At 30.7% G+C, this 22032-nt stretch overlaps 1 protein-coding gene across 1 annotated transcript; it reads right to left on the reverse strand.

Annotated features, from left to right (window-relative positions):
- Positions 1-9915: 9915 nt before the first annotated feature.
- Positions 9916-20272, reverse strand: LOC114752415 (probable LRR receptor-like serine/threonine-protein kinase At1g53430). The gene is made up of 19 exons (XM_028941164.1): positions 20195-20272; positions 17515-17692; positions 17123-17194; positions 16778-16849; positions 16623-16694; positions 15539-15610; positions 15182-15253; positions 14946-15017; positions 14784-14852; positions 13950-14009; positions 13683-13729; positions 13043-13401; positions 12227-12428; positions 11980-12117; positions 11658-11770; positions 11305-11515; positions 10698-10935; positions 10392-10542; positions 9916-10311 (listed from the first exon to the last, which is right to left on the reverse strand). The coding sequence occupies exons 1-19, from the start codon at positions 20235-20237 to the stop codon at positions 9937-9939; spliced, it is 2616 nt and encodes an 871-aa protein (XP_028796997.1). The 5' UTR covers positions 20238-20272; the 3' UTR covers positions 9916-9936.
- Between the last annotated feature and the right edge of the window lie 1760 nt (positions 20273-22032).

Raw genomic sequence — 22032 nt, forward strand, 5'->3', positions numbered from 1 at the left:
TCAAGTTGGTTACGGGACAAGTTCAAAGATTGCAATCCGGTAAGGTTAAATATTTCTGGACGTACTGATCCAGGGATACTATCACTTGATAGATCAATTGCATGCAAGAACTTTAAGTTTTTGTCAAACTTCGATTCTTGGTTTTTTGTATGCAATGTAACCCCAGAATTAACTACATAAGTCAAACCTGGAGTTCTAAAGCAAAAGCTATAAACCCATTATGAGAAGAATTGGGGAAAGTCATGGCTGTTAGATTTTGCAAACAAATAGGTAATGAACCTAATAGTTTGTTGTCTGCAAAATACAATATTATAAGAGAAGCCAATTGACATATTTGGGGTGGTATACTTCCACTTAGCGGATTAGATCTTAGTAGAAGAATCTTTGCATTTTTCTGCATCCAATTCGTTAAGAATTCAGATAATTTATTTTTGCCTACGTCAAGGACCTACAACTTCAAACAATTTACCAATGACGAAGGAATTTCTCCAAATAAATTATTAGGAAAAAGACATATAAATAGCTTCAAAATTATGAAATCCCAAAGCAGTGCTTCAAATTTCACAAATGTCAAATTCCTTCCTATGTACCAATTTGGAATTTCAAAATGTTATCAATTTACTTTATTTAAGCTAGGATTGATTTTAGATTATTTTCATGATTTGGATTTTAAAATTTATTTATGGTGGAAATCCAATTTTCGAGGGGAGACATTGGAAAAGACAATGAATTAGTGAGGAAGATGATTTTTAATGATTTTTTTTTTGTTGCTAACATAAGCTCACGCCATGCCATTTCTCTCATGTTTTATTGCTAAGAGCTTTGAGTTTGGAACAATCGACTAACATAAGGAAGCTGCTTATGAGATGGATTTGCTAACAAGATCCATCAAGTTCAACATTTACTATTTTTTAGAAGCATGAACAATATCCCGTTTGCTAAATCTTTGAGCCATTCTTTGTGATTTTTTGAGATTCATATGTTTTCTATGACTGATTTTTTCTTGATGGTTTTTTCTAGCCACGAGTAGGCTTTTACCATTTCTCAGGTGCCCCCAAATGCAAGGACTTCATTGTTGTTGTTAATGCTTAATCTAATATAAGAAATTTTGTTACTGTCATGAAAAGTTAAGATTTGTAGTCAATGATTAAAGTAAAGTTATTAATAGCCACATTATTGTTACTTCTAGTAACATATATGTCATATTCAATCTACTTGTATTAATATATTATATTTTTAAAGTTACTACTTTATCAAACTTTTTGACAACTATGTAGTATCTGGTGACTACTTGTATTTGAAACATGACACTTGAATTATGTAATATTTATTAGTTAACAATGACTTTATATGTATTCACTACAAGTAATCTGAGAAATTCAAAGCAAGGTACAAAATTACTTTTACATAAATATATTAACAACTTTGTCAGAGGCATTGACAACTGTTCTAAATAAATTAACAACACTTTTATATGTATGAACAACAAATAATTAGAAAAATTTATTATAACTTTGTTAGGAGTATTGATAACTCTTCCAAATAGATTAATAACATTTATATATATTGATAACAAGTAATCAAGAAAATTTATTAAAACTCAAGGCTTTGAGCCTTCTCTTGTATATAAAAAAAAGAACTTAAGTAAATTAACATATGTTTAATTACTCAAATATTAAATTAAATAAGGTATATTTTAAATCATAATAAAAAGTACAATATAAAAACTAAGGCTCTGTTTGATTTCTTATTTTCAAAACAATTTTTTCGTTTTTGAAGACAAAAAATAAACAAATTGTTTGATAATTAGTTTTCATTTAAATTTTTTGTAATAGTATTAGTAGTAGTAGTAGTAATAATAATAATAATCTGTTTTTAAAAATAAAAAAGAAAAATTTTTCTAATGTTTTCTCCTTTGTTTTCTTTTGTAGAGAATAGGAATTGTGATGGAACTTGTAAATTTTTCTTATAAAGTTATGTTAGAAGACTAAACCGCAATCACTGGGGTAAGACTTTATTATTGTTATAATATATTAAGAAAATCAAATAAAGTTCACGGTTTTCTTGACCATAATTTACCTTTGATTTTGGCCTTTTAACATAATTTTCCTTAGAATTAATGAGGGCATAATGTTTGGGACGCTTGGAATATTATTATTGTATTTTAATATATTGTCTTTAATTTTATAGAAAGTTGTAGTTTGCTTTCTTTAAATTTGTGAATTATTTTAAGTAAATAAAATTTCCAATTCTCATGACTTCCTTGAATTTTGAATCAACTTCTTATAATTTTTTTATTAGAACCTTCGAATTTACACTGCTGGTACCTGTTTAAAATTGTTTAATAAAAATTAATGATGTTAAAAAAAAAAAAGGAATTCAAAGTTGTGAATTCCAGGTGAGTTTTGTACTCTTGTGTGTTCTGATTCTGAGCAATGAAGTCATGGGAAAAGCCGCAATGGTAACAAGCTCATGAGACAGCAGTTTGAAAAGCCTCCTTAGTGTCTTTAATTATTATTCTACCTCCGTCTTCCTCTTATTAAAATAAGAGCTAATTAGAAGCTGAATTTGATTTTAAATATAATATCTCAATTCACTTTATTTTCTATCTTTCTCTAAAATGTCCTTATTCATTGCAAGGAGACACCAAGTGATAATTTTAATCATTCACTAGGCATGATTGAAAAGAATAATTTAGAGAGATCAATACATATTTGTGATAAATAATCAACTTAATTAATTTTTTTAATATCCCCACATTAGTTATTTATTTTTTATATTAAAAGCATTTTACACTATGATTTTATTATTTACTTCCAAAGATTCAATATTTGGCATCCAACCCGCGCATCAGCTTTTAACGTTGATGAGAGATGCAAGTGAGTGAATGGAGGGGGCAAGGGATGCTGGGGAAGAGAGAGAGAGAGAGAAGAATATGAAACTATTTTCAAATTCATAAAAAAAATATTTCCAGATGTGGCTTTAATTTTTGTGCTCATGAGATCCACTTGTAGAAGTCTGCCTAGTTGTCCATCAACTCATGGTTGGCTAGCAATTCTGTTAACAACCGTTTAACTATTGTTAACTGTTTTAAACACTAAGACCCAATAGAGTTAGCAGAGTAACTTGAAAGGATTTGACAAAAAGGGCAAAAAAAAAGAACTAGATTCAAAACTTAAAAAAAAAATTATAAGGATTAAGAAATTAATTTTCTCAAGTATTTTCTTTAGTCTTCTAGCCCTCACATTGTTGATCTCAGATGATAATTTTTTATGCCAATTATTATTATTATTTAAAAAAAAGGTAAAAATGCATATTTGGCCATATGCTTTCATAAATGTTTGATTTTGCTATTTAATTTTTTAAAATATCTTTCTAGTCCTCTAATTTTTAAAAATATATTTTTAGTTTTAAATTACTCCCAACATATTATTTGGAAATACTAATTTTTTATTAGTTATTGTTATTTAAAAAATTAAACTTCATATATCAGTATTTATAAATGTTTTTTATCGTTTGGAAAATTGGTTGAAAGGATAATTAATAAAAATGATTAAAATAAAATTTTTTTGTAAAGTTAAAAAATAAAAAATAGGATAAAACTCACGTCAAATTTCTTAGATTCATTAAATCTAGTGCCATGTGCACCACCAATACAGATGACAGAATTTTATGGGCTACTCAGATTTAATTAACTTCGCCTAACTTTTGTCTTAAAAATTTTTGTTAAAGAGAGAGATTAAAAAATAAAAAAAAAGAAAGAAAATATTTGAGAATAATGATATATAATATATATAACCGGAAAAAGATAAAATTAATTAGAAATTGAGAGCAAAGTGTCGAGGGGGAGTACCACAAAGTCACTATCAAAACATATCAAAACATCATTAAAATGATGGTTATAAAATTATTTTTATTTAGATTTCATATTTATCAAAGGTAAAAAGTTTTCAGATAATCTGAAAAAAGAAAAATAAAATAACGTGAAATATGAAAATGATCCCGCATTCATGATAAACAGCATATGCTCATTAATCATGAATCATACGAGTGATGGCTTTGTCTTCTTTGTTGCCTTTGCTTTCCCAACGACTCTATCTTCTTTGTCTAGTTGGTTAAAATATAAAAAAGGCAAATAAGTACTAAAAATATATAATGATTACTTAGTAAATTTAAATTGAAATAATATAAAGCTACATATGTAACATCCGAGATATATTAACAATTGAACTGGTTGTCGTGTTGATATTGGTCAAGGCGCTGGTTCAATGATCAAAGGCCATATAATCATGGTTAAGCTAAACTTAAGTGAATTAATACCAACTCTGCTGTTTAATATACGGCTAAATAATTAATTTGTTAATATTAAAAAAAATTAGTTAAGTTAATTTTTGTAATAAATAAGTATTGATTTTCTTAAAATATCTTTACTAATTAGTTGCACTAGAATAAAAATTACTACCTCCTGTCCTAATTATAAGAGCCAGTTGATTAATTTGAAGAGATTAAGGAAGTAAGTTGAGTTAGTTATTTGTTCTGAGTGGGTATCGTCTTTCCTAAAAAATCCTCGCTAATAAAGTATATTGACTAAAACTCTTATTATTAGAAAGGCTATTTTGAAAAAAATGTATAAATATGAGAGACAAAGTAGATTGGGGTCTTATATTTAGGACCAAAATAAAAGTCAAATAGGGTTTTATATTAAGAACCAGAAGTAGTATTTAACATGTGCAATGAACATGACTACCTTATTTTATATGATGCTTTTTAATCGCCAAGAAACTGCGTGCAACATTTGCTTTTTAGGCTGTGAGCATCAGTTTAGGCCAAGATGAAATTGAAAACTATAAACAAGAGAGAAACGTTTCCATGTCCAACGACAGCTCCTTCTTTAGACCAACTGGCTGCCTCTGTTTCACTTCCTTCTGCGTTTCATCAACAGGAGTAATTCCATGACTTAATCTCCCCAGATTAGCTTCCTTCGATTCCTCCCCTTGACCAAACAAATCATACAATCTCTTTGGCTCAGGTTTCTTTGGTTGCTCCACCTTAACTACCCCCTCCTCCTGCTCTTTTATGAATTTTACTTCCCTAGGTTTTTTCAATTCCCAAGATAATGACGCGTGGAAGAAAGGCGACTTTAAATCTCAGGATCGGGCAGCTAAAATTTGGTATAACTGACTCTTGTAATTTTTTGCTATATATCTACAACATTTTTAATATTTTAAAAGTTGAAATTTACATTATAACATAGTTATATGTATTTATTTGTTCTAAATTATATTTTTACCTTTTTTTATTTTAACATGATTTTATTCTTTTTAATGCTCCTTTCTTGTTATTACTGAAGTAACTTATATTTATATCATTATATATGTCTTCAAGCTTCGCTCCTTAACTTGAATGGTTCCTTCTTTCAGGCATAGGCGACCAAGGAGGGAATATGAAGAACCTCAAACGCGGAATGGTGATGTTTCTCTGGACGATCTGGGTTTCATCAAGCATTACCAGAGGGATTGTATTAGTAATATTGATGTGATTATTTTTAGAGATTAAAAATATCATAAAAATTTGAGTTATTCAGTATTTATTTTTAAAATTATTTTTGTGTAAAGAAAGATGCTGCATGTCTCTGTTTTGCTTTCTGTTTCGTTAGTTTTTTCCGGTTGTTTTTCTGTTCCTCTGGGCCAGCCTCTGCTCATGGGTTATTTGGGGATGGCCCAAATGAACCATCTGTAATGGGCCGGCCATTTATTACCTTGTAATCCTTTTATCTTGTTTAAAGAAGTTGTCTTTGGCTCATATATAGAAATGTGAGGGAGAGGTCAGCAAGATGAAGGGAGAGTGACGAGAAGAAGTAGTGATGAAATAAATAAATAAAAAAAAGAAGAAAAATAGAAAGAGATGGATCGAGAATAGAAGAATGAATCGGTGAAAAAATAAAAAAGTATCCTCAAGGACGTCGGAGACATGAAAAGCCTTGAGAGACATTATAAGAGAAGGGAATGAGAAAGGAAGTAGGCAGAGAGGAGGAATTTTAGCCTTGAGGGGTTATGCTTCTGCCTTTCACATTTGTATCACACTAACTGTAATGGAAATGGTTCTCCCCTTTTTCAACTCTATCAACGATTTTGAGGGCATTATCTTTTTATGAGAGAATCAATACTTTTATGGTTCATTCAAACGCATTTATTTTTATCATATTTTTTTAAATATAATCCTTACAATGCTTTCCCTCTCATTTTCTTCCTCTCTTCAATTAGATTCCTTTCCACTACACGGCAAATCATCCTTATATAAACAAAAGGAATCCCTTATAACTTTCAGTTTCAGAACCTCCTTTAGCAACCTGTTGACGGTTTTTATTAAGAGTTCACGTGGACCTTGTTGATCAATACTTCTTTTTCTTACATAATGAGGTGCTAGCAGGTAGTTAAGGTCTTTTTTTTTTTTTTTTGGTAATGTTGGTCCTATTTAAAGTCATTAATTATGAGGGGAAAAACGTAGTACAAATCTATAACTTTTCTATTGAAATATGGATAAAATAAAAAAATTATTTCATTTTTAGGTAAAGTTAATAATATAATAATCTCCCATTAATATTAAAAAAAAAAGACCATAAACATGTCTGGAAAAGGTGGATGTGTGAGGGAGTAATTTACACTAAGTTTCCGTTAAATAATTATTTCAAGGATGATATATACAAGCCAATCATCAAAGCATTGGTTGATTTTATTTTTTCCTTCTCCTACAACAATTCTCTAGAGAAATAAATATATATGATTATCGTTAGAGACTCGAGATTCTTTTAATCAAAACATTACGAGGAAATAAAACTCAATATTAATTTATAACATGATGGTGGTAAAATCTATTAAAAATATGATGGAGAGTCATAATACAAATAATTATGATGCGTAATTTTGCTCCCTGTATTACTAAATAGAACTGTTGAAGTAAGTACAACTAAGATAAAAACACTCGTAAATGATCTAAACTCTAGGTGCTTGGGGTAAGCTTTAAGTGGGCCCCACACCATAAATCTCTCCTTTGCCTTTTTTTCCCCCTAATTATGAGCCATTTACGGTGAATCCATCCCCACTCATCTCTTTTTTTGCGGCTTTTTTGTTAAAAAAAAAAAAGATTTATTACTCCTCCAGTCTGTAAAACCCATTTTGCACCATCTTAAGAAACTTCATGCATTAGTATGTATGCAGCCTGTCCTTAAATAATGAGAAAAGCATAGATGTGAATAATTGTGATGATCATGTTTAGTTTGAATTTGTGCGTTCTTGTTATGTATTCCTCCTTAATTTGCAAGAGATGATGAATTTTTATTACTTACAAAAGAAAAATTAGCCGGTAGTCTTGCATCAGCTAGAAAAAAGCTTTTTGCCCCTTCAATTACTATTTCTCAGCTAGTGGGTCCCACCATGTATTATGACCACCATTGTATTTGAATGAAATTCAAAGGATGCTTCCCTCTCAATCAAGGAACAAAAAACCGGACCGGAAACTAAACCGGTCGAGATACTGGGTTAAGGGTTACTGATCTGACCGGGGTCGGACCGGGGTGGACCGGTCACATTAAAATAATAAAATTTAATTCACAATATTAAAGTGGAACAAATAATACAGCCTTCTCCTCTTTATAAAATTAATCTAAAAGAATCAAATCAACATTATAATCAAAATTATAATCAATATAGGAGGCAGCACTTGGCATCTAGATTCCTGACAACTCTTAGCTAGTGAGCGCGCGCAGAGAGGGAACTAAGCCAAAGCCACTGCCAGGATGTCACCATCCCTCCTTCTCATCATCACCCAAGGTTATAGCTTTTCCAGGCACCCTATGATAGAAATAAAATAATGTTTTAAATATCAATTTTCCCCGTATTTTTATATTGTTTCTGGCTAATCACATCACCAATATATCGGTATCCATTTATCATATGGAATCTATAAAAATACCTGCCAAATTGTTCCATATCTTTTTATCTATTTTCAGATCCCAACGTCCAGCTTCTCTCCATCGTGCTTGAAAAAGACACTCAAAGCATGAGCTAGCCATTAAGCTTCTCGTTCCACACATTCCAACACCCCCTATTCCCATTTGCTTTAAAAATATTGATATGCTCACACTTCGCGACTCACAGTCTCACACTCACACACCGACTCATTCCTTTCCTCTCGCAGTTTGTAGAAATGGTTGGATTTGTAGACGTTTCTGATACGAACGCCGAGTCGGCCATCGACCAAATCATCACTCAAGCTCAAGACGCCTACGTTTTGGAGCAGGTTTCCGCCATCAATTGCGCCTCCCTCACTGATTCCGTCCTCCCCACCGACCTTGAATCCCAGTTCCACAAATTCAAATCGTTTCCGGTCACTGAATCAAAGCAGCTTTCGAAGACCTCTGTTTCTTCTCCTTCTAATTCTTCAGATTCTTTAGAGGAAGGTTCAATATCTTCGCTGTTCAAACAAAAATTGGGTTCGAAACAAAAATCAAAAAGTGGGTCGCAGTCTTCTCCTGGGAGCAGGTGCAAGAGATCTCGATGATTTGGTCACAAATGGGGGAGGACTGGAAAAGGACCGAGGGCTCGAGTCTGGCAGGTTAGGGAGGGAGAAAGAGTTTTTTTTTTTTTAAGGCCAAACCGTGTGAACCGCCCAACCGGTTTTTTCCGGTTTAACATCGGTTTTTACCGGTTGGACTGGTTCCCCACCGGTTCAAACCGCCTCCGGTTTTTTCTCCAAACCAGACCGGACTGGTGACCGGTTCACCGGTTTTCCGGTTGAACCGGCCGGTCCGGTTCGGTTTTTTTTACCTTGCTCTCAATTGTCACCGAAGTTTACTATTGTTAGGTTCTTTAGTCTAAAGTATAACTCTTGCTTTTGATGTTCATGGGAAAGGAATGGGAAAACCACTGCCATATTTAATTTGATTAACAAAGATAGAAACTAAAACTATTGTCACATGGGAGGTGCCTGCTGCTTTCTTTCAATTATCTTTTCTCTTAATTTTTTCTGAGTTTCAAATTATTGTTTTCTTTTTTAAATTATTAGATTATATCTAAAATGACTAACATTTTAAAATCTTATGAACAAGAAATGGTGTAATTTTGAATTTCTTATATTTTTTAAAGAAAAATATTGTAAAATTGTGTGGTTCCTTATTTAAAAATAAAAATAAATAAAACTATATTATTTTTTGCCCATAAAATATCAAAATGTCATTATTTTTTGTAGAATTTGATGACAAAACACAAGAAAACGCATTTGGAAAGTGATGAAAAACTAAGAAGGAGCAGCAGACACCCAAATTCATGGGTACTAGGAAGGCCAAGAGATGTTGAAAAAGCATATGTAGATGAAAAGGTTTTTTTTTTTTCGGTGAAGAAGACAAAAGAGGTTTAGCTAATAAGGTTTGTCATGGGTTTGTGATTGGGTTTGGACACTCACTCTTTACCAAAAACAAAACTCTCAAGATTGGCAACTTTGTTTGAATAATCCTATTATCCATCATCACGAGAAAACTAAGCAAGAATGAATTAATTAGCATTTTGCATTAGGAAGTTCAATAAAAACAAGATTTATATATTTATAAAGACAAGGCTGTGCCTTGCACTAATTACACATCACATTTAAACTGCAAAACAGAGGAACTAATTAGCACATGTAAATTCTTCTTCACACTTCATGTTATATTTCCGTTCTTTGAATAATATCTACTCGTTTATGAAAGATTGCAATTTTATGCTTGTTTTCTAACCTCCATTCTGATCGAATCATATGGAGTTGGAATTCTTAAGAAGCCTGCTGGATGAAGAGAAATCTTTATTACACAAAAGAGAAACAGAGGAATCAAACCATTGAGCCATCCATTACTTCGAACCCTTTCTTTGCACTTTCATATGAGAATGCAGAAGCAGCTAAGGTTTAACTTCTACAATTGTATTTTGATGATGCGCTATCCGTTGCTTCAACCCTTTGCTTCACATTTTCGTGTGATCTTGATGTAGAAGAAGAACTAAAGGTTTGGCTATGGCTTTCTTGAGATGATTGTATCTCTAAGGCCTTGAATCTGGCAACCTGTTGGTCACTCTCCCGACGTTTGATTGTTAGGGCTTGGATTGGCAACTTTCCTTCAAGCATGTAGACAATAGAGGACATGGATGGCCTGAGTGTTGGAGATGGGTTAGTACATAGGAGTGCCAGCTCCAGCATTCTCATGGCTTCCTGTGAGGAGTAGCTTGAACCAAGACTTGGATCCACCAACTCAAGAAGGTTTCCTTGCTCTTGAAGAACATAGGCCTTCAATTACATGAAAGTATGCAATTATTAGAAATTCAATCAAACCATTAATTTTATGAAGAATATTGAATATCACTAACCCAATCAAGAAGGTAAACAAACTCCTTTTTTGGCCTGTAACTTGTGTTACTTTTTCCACTGACAATTTCTAAAGCGACGACTCCAAAACTATAAACATCTGCTTTATCAGTTAAGCATCCTCGCATTGCATATTCAGGGGCCATATAACCGCTAATAAGAAAACATATAATGTTAATAACCAAATTATGAAACAAAGAATGTGCAAGGAAAGTCTAAGAAGAAAAAACCCTATTAATATTATTGTTAAACCAAATATGAGAATTATAGTGATACAATGAAAAAGATGTGGTAGAATATATACTAACATGGTTCCTGCTATTCTTGTGCTTATATGAGTATTTTCATCTTCATCAAGCTTGGCTAATCCAAAATCTGAGATCTTGGCATTCAAATCTTTATCAAGTAAGACATTTGTTGCCTTAATATCTCTATGCACAATTTTCAACCTTGATTCCTCATGAAGATAAGCTAATCCTCTTGCTATTCCTACGCATATCTTCATTCTTGTAGGCCAGTCCAAGTGCATCTTTTGACCTTGGCCACCTAACATTAATGTCAATGGTATCTTAAGTAATAACATATTACTATCAAGTCATTCAATAAAAATTAATTAAATATTTGTAATGCAGAAGTTGTTTCAAACGAGAAAATATATTTGAATTAAAAAAAACCCAAAATACAATATCTAAATTTTGTCTTTTAAAAAATAAAGATATAACTAAAAGTTGTTGGCAAATAATATAAACACGATTTTATATTTTCTGTCATAGTGATGTGATACTGTAACACACACACAATAAGAGACTGTGCATCAAAACAATTTTATTTGTTTATACTCAATCAATTTTATCTTTTCCTTATATATAATACTACATATGGTATTTTTTTATTGTGAAGAATTCAAGTTCTTACCAAAAAGAGCACTAGCAAGACTATTGTTCTCCATGTACTCATATATCAGCAACAATTGATTTCCTTCAACACAACATCCATAAAGCTTCACGAGGTTTGGGTGTTGCAAAGCAGAAATCATTCCAATTTCATTAACAAATTCACGATTCCCTTGTTTTGATTTAGAGGAAAGCTGTTTCACAGCTATGACAACACCATTTGATAGTGTACCCTACAATCCAATTTACCCTTTATTCTCAATATTCATAATATTTCTTGAGCAAAATCAATATGTCTTAAAGAGATAATCTCTTTACAAGTATATTTGATCATATGATATTGGTTAAAGATAAATATGATACATTAAAAATTACCTTGTGCACTGGCCCAAAACCTCCTTCACCAATCTTATTTTCTGGGGCAAAGTTATTAGTGGCATCTTTGATTTGTTTTAAAGAGAAATAACCCGTTTTTAGATCTAAAAGTTCTGCATCAAAAATAAAAGTTATAGGTATACAAAGAAAAATACATTGAAATTGCAAGAAACTTAGAAATAATTAGGTATATGCAAAAATCATTATTTATCCATTTGACTTGCGTGATAGAATTCAGGCATATAAAAACTCATTTTTTCACTATTTTATACCAAATTATCAATAGATATACCAGCTTTATTATTTTTTATTTTGATCTTACGTTTGTCTTTTGAATCTTTGACACCTAGTAAGCCCATTTTTCGGAGGATGAATATTATTATTAGTATGATGAGGAGCACACATGATCCAACCACAATTCCAGCAATGGCTCCACCAAAAATCCATGGAATTTTGAAATCTACATGACAAAAAGCAGTAATGCTTACGATTCATATTAAAGTCAAAATCATCATCACTAAGCTTAAGCTAGAAAGAGCGTAAACCAATAAAAATGAGATTTGACTTACTTGGGGTGACTGAAATAGCAGATATAAGAGGTCCATATACACCATTGTTTTCATTGGGAATGCTTGTAGTTCCTTTTTCAGCCCAGTATAAATGAATCTCCAAGGTGTTATCATTAACATCAACACTAAAGTCCTTGACAATGCCCTTACCAACGCCGCCGGCTTCCCTCATAATGTTGAAATCATGCAAATATTTCCTACCCTGTCAAGATATACACACAAAAGTTTCACCTTTCAGAGCTTTTGTTAATGTACATAGCAAAAACAATTGAAAGCATGTTAAATCATTATATATGGTAATAGTCCTTGTCCTGTAAGAGTTCACTTATTTTTTTTTTTTAGGAGGGGGGGAAGGGCTCACCATAGGTAGGGCTGTTCTTTATTTTGAGAAATTCTTACATACTCCTAGAATGTCAACTCATCTATGCTCTATCTGGAAAAAAAAATGCTCCAAGTATCTTTTTATATAGATCCCACAAATTTCTATCATAATGGGTCATGGAGAAAGGAAAATAATCAAAAGAAATTTGTGGGATGTGAGATCTACAAGAAAGGACACTTGGAACATTTTTATTGGAGAGAGTATAGATGACGTGACACTTTAGGAGTATGTAAGTATTTCTCATTTATAATTGGCCCTTTAGCCACCCATTAAAGAGATACATAAACGTAGTGTGGTGAGCTCGCCTGATAGTGAGACATGCCACGATATTTATTTCTCTATGGATGAAGAGCCTTATTTTCTCACTATTCATGAAATTCTCTATTCATTACAAAAGAAAAAAATAAATTCAACATAGTGAGATTGAGACTCACTTGGATTGAAACATCAAAAATGCGTCTTCCAACATGATTGAAATCTTGATCCTGAGAATACATAATCTCAGCAAAATAGAGCTTGACGTTGTAATTTCCGTTAATCATACAGAGGCCATGGTACTTGAGAGACAAAGGGGAAATGCGAGCTGTTTGATAGAAGTCAGGACCAGTAATGTTGAGGGAAAATCTATTCGTTGTTATTTTATTATAGTATTTTACTCTTGCTGTGCTGCTATAAGCCCATTTATCATCACTAGGGCAAAAGAATGAGATAGGCTCAGGCCTGATGTCACCTTCGTATTTATTCCCCTCATAAATAATTTGTGGTCCTCCACAATTTATGAACAATGAATGATCTGCATAGGTAGGAACAACCTCATCAAAAAGCATGTCTAGAAGAGAATCCAAATTATCAAATTTATATACTGTAACATGACATTGATAGCCATTTCGTCGTTATGTTGACTAAGATCTACATTATTTAGTTAAAACTCTTGAAAGGCTTCATGATGGTTTTTTAGGTGATTTATTTGTTTTTATTGAAAATAAAATACAATTAAAAAAAAAGATAATGTTGGTGGAAACTCTTAAACAAGCAAGAAAACATTGATGTACAAAAGTTTAATTAGGCACTCACATTTGGGTTTTCCTCCACAAGGAAGGCTCCTTTTTAGGCAAGTACATCTACAAGATATACAAAAGTTATAGAACATGAATCAAAAGCATTTAGAACAAGTGAAATAAGATAGCCATATATAAGTATAATCTTACGAGGTGTTTGCTGAAGATGACAGACTTGAAACCAAGTTTCTAGATAATAATTAAAAAAAAGGTTTAGAGTGGCTGCGTGATGCCCTTTAAGAACAAGAAAAGAGTTGTTTTAGGGTGGAGGAGAGGAGCTTACAAATTTTCGTATCGACAATTAGTCGCAGAAGTCTTCGAAAAATTGTTGTAAGATAAATCACTGTAATAGAAAGTATTGTGAAATTACACATGTATGTTTTTTTTCCTGTTATATATTTTTTTATTAGATAAAGTTTAGATGAGTTGGTTGGCAAGGCTCTTCTTGTTTAAACTTCCGCCGCTTATTAATTATAAGCGATTAAAGGGGGAAGAAATTTTTGTTAGTATTTGAATTGAATTATTTCACTTTTAAAAAAAATTAAAAAAATCTGATTTGAATTGGCATCTAGACATTTTTTTTATTCAAGACAAAATGATATTCGGTAAATAAAAGTTTGACAAGTTACTAATAGTAAGAGCACCAACATGAAAATTAAAAAACTTAAGAAAGTAAGGCACAGTAATGACCATACAAGTTTTAGACATCTTGAATGATCAAGACAGTTTTAATAAAAAATAGTGCGTGTAGAAAATTGTGCAGATTAAAATTTTAATATGGCACCTCAAGTAAAAAAATAATTAATACAAAATCCTAATAACAAATGAATAGTTGACATTTTCTATATTGAAATTTGTCATTGCATGCTGCTCTATTATTATGGGGACTTATGTTCCTTCTTTGAGACTTCATAACAATTCTCCTAAATTTTTTATATGTCAAAGCTCAAGTCAAAATGACATTATGCAAAGGGAATTAATTAAAAATGACGAGAGACTTAAAGGCTAAAGATGTTTTTGTCAATAAGATTTACGGTATTTAATTTCAAATAGTAATGGCATTAAACTATATGTAGTATAATGACAAATAGAATTAAAATAAAGATTTTTTACTAACAGATGACCATATTGCCGTTGCAACATCCAATCAGGAATTTTTCCGGTCAGAGAATTTTCAGTTAGCCTCCTACATGCATAATTAATAGAGATCCATTAAAAAAGAGTAATTAAGTTCCAAAAAAAAAAAACAATTATGTATGTGCGTAGAATGCTCCCTTACATGGAATTTAGGAAGGTCAAGCTACTTATACTATTTGGGATTTTACCGGTCAACTTGTTGAAGCTCAAATCTCTGCAATTAATACACGGGCCACAAATATTGCTTCATAAAAATAACTTCAAATAATATTGCTAGTAATGAATAGTCCATAACAAAAGTAAGTAGCTTTAAATTAGGAATTAGGTTGTCAGTTAAATATTAACTTGGGAATATTATTTGAGGATGAGGCAACTTACAGAGTAGTTAAGTTTTCCATTTTACCAATATAATTTGGAATGGAATCATGGATGAAGCAATTTCTCAACACCCTAAGAGAAAAACAAAGTATGAAAACTCATTGAGAATATGTATAGCTCATTTTCAATAAACAAATTTTCACCTCATTGTTAAATTCTCAACTTACAGGATTTGCAAGGACGTCAAATTCTCCAGATTAGGAAATCTCATCATCGCTAGTCCATGCAAATCAGATATTCCCCTGAATTAAAAATTACATAAAAAGTATCAATAATAGGAAAATATTCTTTTGCTGAAATTAAATTTCATAATCATCAAACAGTATGCGGATGAATTACAAAAGACCAAGTACTCACAGTGCAGTCAAATTTCTTAAGTAAGATATGGTTGTAGGAATGGGGCCTTCCATAGATGTTCCCGCCAAATGCCTGCCCAAATAAAAAAGTGGTGGAAACAATAATTTGGAAAGTAAGGGAAATACTTAATAAGCCCAATCCCCACAGTCTTTTTATTTGTTTGGATTAATTTTAATTGCAAAATTTAAAATCATCGCATTATTTTATTTTATTTAGTTACTTAATTAGCTTGGACTAACATACATAATTATATCTCGGTTCAGTTCTGTTTCTTCTTTTCACTCCCACATATATAATTTTTTCTCTCTCATCCACCGCTATTGAGAATTTAAGTAGTTATCAACAACTAATTAGATCATACATTACGCAACCTCCCATCCTTTACTAATAAATCCAAATGACAAGTGATCAACATAAATCTATGGTCATTTTCTACTAAATCTTATCACTACATGTTGCTCAATCGTTGTTGTCTGAATTTTTAGTGATTACATTCTTTTATTAGAGTCCTATAATAATTCTCCCTTCTTTCTTTGTTTTCAACAATTTCCTACAAATTAAATAGAACAATATAATGGAATAGTGAAGCAAATGAAAATAAAGGCACTGAATTTCATTGAGGTCAACACATTAAGTTCATAAAGTAGTATCTTATTTAAAAGGAAAGCATCATGATAGAGAGTATATTAGACTCACATTCCTTGGAGTTGGGTCCAATTCCCAATAAAATTGGATAATTTTCCTGATATATTTGTCCCAAGTAAATAACTGCAAAAATGTTAGGAGAGAAATTTTAGAATTTAAAAGAGATCAGCAGAACATCAAAAACAAAATATAATGAAATGATTGAATCATATTATACCACTCACATATGTTCTAGGTTTTTAAGATTACCAAAACTCTCAGGTATTGCCCCTAAGAAGTTATTTCCAGAAAGATCCCTACAAGTTCCAAATCCTTAGAAATAGATAAAACATCTAAAAGCAATATGAAAAATTATCCATAACAAGACTAATGCGATAGTCATAATAATGCGATTAATAAGATAAAAGAAAATTATTTGCACTTGAAATAATATTCTTACAACTTGCGTAGCTGCTTCAATTTTCCAAGACTAGAAGGAAGAGTCCCTTCCAATAGACTATCTCTCAAATCTCTATAGAAAATACCAAAACCATAAAGTTATTTCTCCATAAAACAATAATTTTTAAAACTCAAAGTGTAATGATTTATACTTACAAATCCTCTAAAGTTGTAATTTCACCAATTTCGTCTGGAATTGGACCACTAATTGGGTTCCCCTTAAGACGTCTAAGACATGTGTTTAAGAGATGAATAATACTTGTGATCAAATAATTCAAGCTTGTATATATATTCATTCACACAACTCTATGATCACTTACAATGCAACAAGAGGGAGTTTAGCAAAGCTCCTTGGGATTGATCCATTTAGATAATTGTAAGACAAATCACTGTGCCGTATACAAAAGTTACATGTTAGATAAAAAATTCCCACATTTCAACTAAGTGAGCACACACATATATTTAAACCAATAATAGAATTAAAAAAAATTCATTACTTACAGTTCTTGCAGATAGGCAAGGAGTCCAAATTCACTTGGTAAAAGTCCAGATAAATTGAGACCTGTGAAAACACTATCATAAAAAGAAAACACGTTACTACAACTATTTACATAGAGGTAAAATAAATAAGTTATGTCATAATTAGCACCCATATGCATTTGAATATTAATTTTATTGCGATGCAGCCATACGGAACTTATTCTAAATATCATATAGAAATGTGTCTCAAGATCAAATCAACTAGTTCTAAATAAAGAAAGAAACAAAAAGTAAGAAAGAAAACTTTTCAACATTATGTGGAGCTCATTAAACACAACTTAATTTAGATTGGATCTTGATTTGTACCCAAATTGAAAGGGTTACATTGTAACCATATGCACAAATGCACTTACATATTTGTAACATGACAAACTTTTCCATTTAAGAAGCTGCAATTGCATGTTACATTCCTTATGATGCTATTTGTTGTGCTAATGGTCTCATTTTTGAAGCCTCCCCCGACACAAGAACGTGGGGTCACATTCCAATTCAAGTTCCCTATCTTTGATGATATTGTTTCTAGAACTTTCACTGCATCAACCAAAATTTAGTTTTTTCAAAAATTGAAAATGAAAAAAATTAAAACCATGCACCATAAAGGAAGAATCTCAACATCTATATTTTATGTTCATAGACATCTGTAAACCTTATATACAAAGAAATTTCAAAGTACTTGCCGTGGCCCACTTTGTTTAATTTTGACATGCATTTGTTATTGATGAACTTCTTTGTTATGAAAGAGGAAAGAGAAAGGAAAAGAGTAATAGAAATAGAGAAGAATTAGAGAAGAGTAGAGGATCAAGAGAAACTGAATAATTTCTAATCACATTGCAAAACTAAGATACAAAGAATGACAAATAATTATTTATAAGCAAAATCCCTAATAAATATAAATCTAAGTAAATATCCTAATATTATCTAAATATTATCTAGATATCCTAATCTATCCAATTCTTACTAATATAATTAAATACTATCTAAATCCTAATAATATTTATTTAAACCCTATTTATATCATATTTAAGTATTTTCTTATTTATAATTATAATTACATAACATTCTCCAACATATGGATCATGCAAAGCTGGTTCAAATTCAATTTAAAACGTTGATAAAGGCTTAGCCTATAAACTTAAGTCATAGTAAATATATATCTAAATTGTTTTTTTTCCCTGGTTGCCCAAAGTATCTTCCTATCTGAACGGTAAGAGACTAATTTCTCGGGATATTGTCAGACGCTGTAACGGAAACCCCTCTTAATAGTATTTTTTTCCTTACACATTGACCCAAGGATTGAACCTAGGATATGATGTTTAAGGAACCCAAGTTCCTTCCACTTGGACCAACACATGTTGGTTGTTTTTTTATTTTTATATTGATTAAGAAATGTCTTCTTATCCAGAACAGCACCGGCAATGCCCAAAAATCACGTTTTCCCTAATAAGCACATCGGAAACTAAACATAAAAATATTTTTTTAATAGGTTAAAATACACAGAACTTTTTAAACTTTATGTCAGTTGTACATTGCCTCCCTAACCTTTAAAAATTTAAAATAATAACCTTGATATTTGGTGTTTTGACTATTAATTCCCCTACCATTAAAATTAACAGCTTTCGTCATGCCATTTTTTTTTATTATATGCCATTCATTTTTTTAAAAAAAATATTTGGTATTTGACATATAATTTTATATACTTTTTATACATAAAAATATAACATACTTAAAAAAATTAAAATATTTATTTCACTATGTCTTTTTAAAATAAAAAAGATAGAAAACGCTTAAAATATTTATCTCAAAAGCCAAACATTATTTTTTAAATGAAATGGTATATAATAAAAAAATATAAAAAATATGTGACATGTCAAAAAGTTTTAACTTTAACCATAATTTTAACAGTAGATGAGTCGAGATTCAAAGCATAAAATATCAAGGTTATTAAATTAAACTTTTAAAAGTTAGGACTTGATGTGCAACTAACTCAAAGTTAAAGGGGTTATAAGTATTTTAGCCTATTTAATATATAATAATTTAATTAATTAATTTATTATTTTCATAACTGTGGTTTACAAGTTTTCAAATTAGTAATTAAAACATAGCTTTTATTTTCTCTTTACAATGATATATCTCAAAGTATAAAACTAATAAAAATAATTAATATAATTTTTCAGAAATTTTTTGGTTTATTTTATTTAAAAAAAGAAAGATTGATAAACGACTATTTAACACATTTTATAAATTATAAATACGAGAAGACTGCACCGAATACAATATATAGTAATAGCATGAAAAATCAAAATGAATTGGGTGTTATGGAAATTAAAGTAGATGAGTTTAAATTAAAGTGGATTGTTCATATTTATTTCAGTTTCATGGGTGTGAGGGCTAAATTACTCAGAAATTATAACAATCATAAATTAAGCTAATAGGATATTTTGCATTAATACATAAAAAGTAATTGATAAAAAATTATTTTCTATCATATTCTGTGCATGCAAAAGATATTACTAAGCTTTATTCATCTATCCAAGTTGCCCAAAAAATTTTAGATATAATTTACATCTATTTATAATATAGAAATTTTAATAAATCGCATTCCTTATACAAAAAAAAAATATTATTAATTACTTAGTTCTTTGAATTCAGTATTAGCATAAAATTAAAGCAGTGGCAAATAAATGAATAAAATAAATTACTATAGTTTTCAACCATTGGAATCTTGTTGGTAAAAAGGGGAAGAAAAGAGAAAGAAAGAAACAAAGAAAACATTTGAATCAGTTTACTTAGTTCCCTTCTTGGAGGGGGGAAAAAAAATCAAGGATCAAGTCTCGAAAGTTATGACAGTTTTTTTATCACTGTTTGTTCAAGAAGAGGAAAGGGTCAACCATCACGTTGACCCCTTTCTTTTCTGTATTTTTCTTTGAATAGTAAGAAAACAGATGGAAATGGCAGAATTGATTGTAACGCTAAATAGAGTAATACATTATATACTAAGGAGTGAGAAAAACAGAAAGGGATTAATTAAGAAACCTTCATCTTCTGGTATGAGTTGAGCATTGGATCCATAGTTCATGAAAGCTGTCGAAGCAAAGCATCCAAAAACAAAAAGATATAAAAGTTTAGAAATTGAGATCCCAAACTCCATTTTGGTTGTTGTGGTTTGAAGAAAATAACTCTGCAAGGAGCAAAGGAAGAAGCAGAATCACATAATAGCAAAGCGCAAAAGAGGACAGAAAAAGAAGCTTAGGATGATGCAGTAGAGATAGAGGCACGAAGAAAAGAAAAACAAGTGAAGATTTCTACAAGTCTTCTATTTTTTTGTAAATTAATAAAAGGTGTTTCTCTTGCCTCAAGAAGAGGTAACAAGGCTGCTGATTTTTTGGCAGGATGTGCAGCAAAGAGGTTGTACCAGAATGAGTGGTTGGCCTCAGTCCTATCCTCTTTAAGCGTGTTTTTAGCTCATGACCAAAGGAAGGAAATCAAAGGGTAGTGCACGTCTAAGGGAAGGTATTGGCTGACGGGTCCGTGTTTGTAGTTGGATTTTAATTTTTTTGTCTTGTTTGTATTTTTATTTTCGGTATTTTGTGTTAGGCTGTATCTTAGATTTTTGAGAGTTTATTTTGGCCTGTTTGTCCTATTTTTTTATATTAATAAAATTGATTTTTTTGGTCCGAAAAAATAAAAATAAAAGGCATTCAACATCTGCAAGCTGTTTCATAGGTAATGTGATTTTATTAATATACACCAAAATATCACATACACACACATATATTTAAAATGGTATTATTTAGATGTATCTTTAAGAAGTAATTTTATTTTAACCAAGATGATATCATATTCATATAAGAAGGGATATTTAGAAGCAGTTGCTTATGAGATGGAGTGTGATGACTTTGAGGTCTACTGTGAAGTAAAGCACACCATTCATATGTGTCTGGAAATGGGAAATAGAAAGATATAATACATCCAATCAAATTAAGAATAAGACTTTTTGATTAATCTCTCAAATTAGACTAAATCCATGAAAATGAAAATGTGGTCCAAGAGGAAAAATTACATTTCATAAAGTGATAAAGAATCTTTCTCATCACTAACGTATATTTTTTATTACTTTGCAAGCTGTACGATATAGTGATAATAAAAATATAGTCCTTGATTAATAACATACTATTTGTAGAGTCAAAATTTCTCCTCATCACGAATGTAATTTTCTTTCTCTTTTGTTGCATCAACTTCTTTTTGGGGGCAACTTAGTGTTTGAAAACTACTAGTAATATTTTTTAAACCAACATTTTAATTATTTGCTATACTCACAAATTTTTTATCAAATGATAATTTCCTATCAAAATAAGACTAATGCCATGAAAATGAAAAGGTATGTGGTCCAATAATTAAAATTACACTTCATAAAAAACAAAAAAGCTTATTATCATCACTAACATATATTTTGGGATTACTTTGTAGCCTTACAATATAGTGATAATGAAAATATGGTTTTTGACGTTATAATACCGCCTCGTAGGGTCAAAAATTCTTCTCATTTCTAACTTAATTTTCTTTCTCTTTCATTGCATCCACTTTATATTTGAAAAGTCTACCTGGCCATGTGCCTACTCTTTTGAGGTGGATGGGTGAATGAGTCCTTTTCATTAAAAAAATAATTATTCAGTTATTAAGTTTGTAGAAATATTATTCTATTTATTTTGGGGTTTTTTTTTTAAAATCCTTATAATCTATCTATATATCTATTTTTAACTTGCCAAACGCACTACAAAACAACATGCAATTAGTAACGGAATTTGACAACAAAATTAGCAACGGATTAGTGATAAAATCGAATTAGTGATGGAATTTGTTCCGTTACTAAT

Source organism: Neltuma alba, unplaced genomic scaffold (assembly GCF_004799145.2).
Source record: "Neltuma alba isolate B1F8T4 unplaced genomic scaffold, ASM479914v2 tig00001162_pilon, whole genome shotgun sequence".
Taxonomy (NCBI): Eukaryota; Viridiplantae; Streptophyta; class Magnoliopsida; order Fabales; family Fabaceae; genus Neltuma; species Neltuma alba.

Bases quoted from the DNA above. Each gene is read 5' to 3' on its own strand.
- LOC114752415 (XM_028941164.1), bottom strand. From the start codon at position 20,237: ATGAACTATGGATCCAATGCTCAACTCATACCAGAAGATGAAG. The intron at 13,730-13,949 runs GTAAGCTCCTCT...TATATCTTGTAG, and splicing joins AATTGTCGATACGAAAATTT to ATGTACTTGCCTAAAAAGGA. The intron at 13,402-13,682 runs GTGAGTGCCTAA...CTACCTATGCAG, and splicing joins TTGTGGAGGAAAACCCAAAT to ATCATTCATTGTTCATAAAT.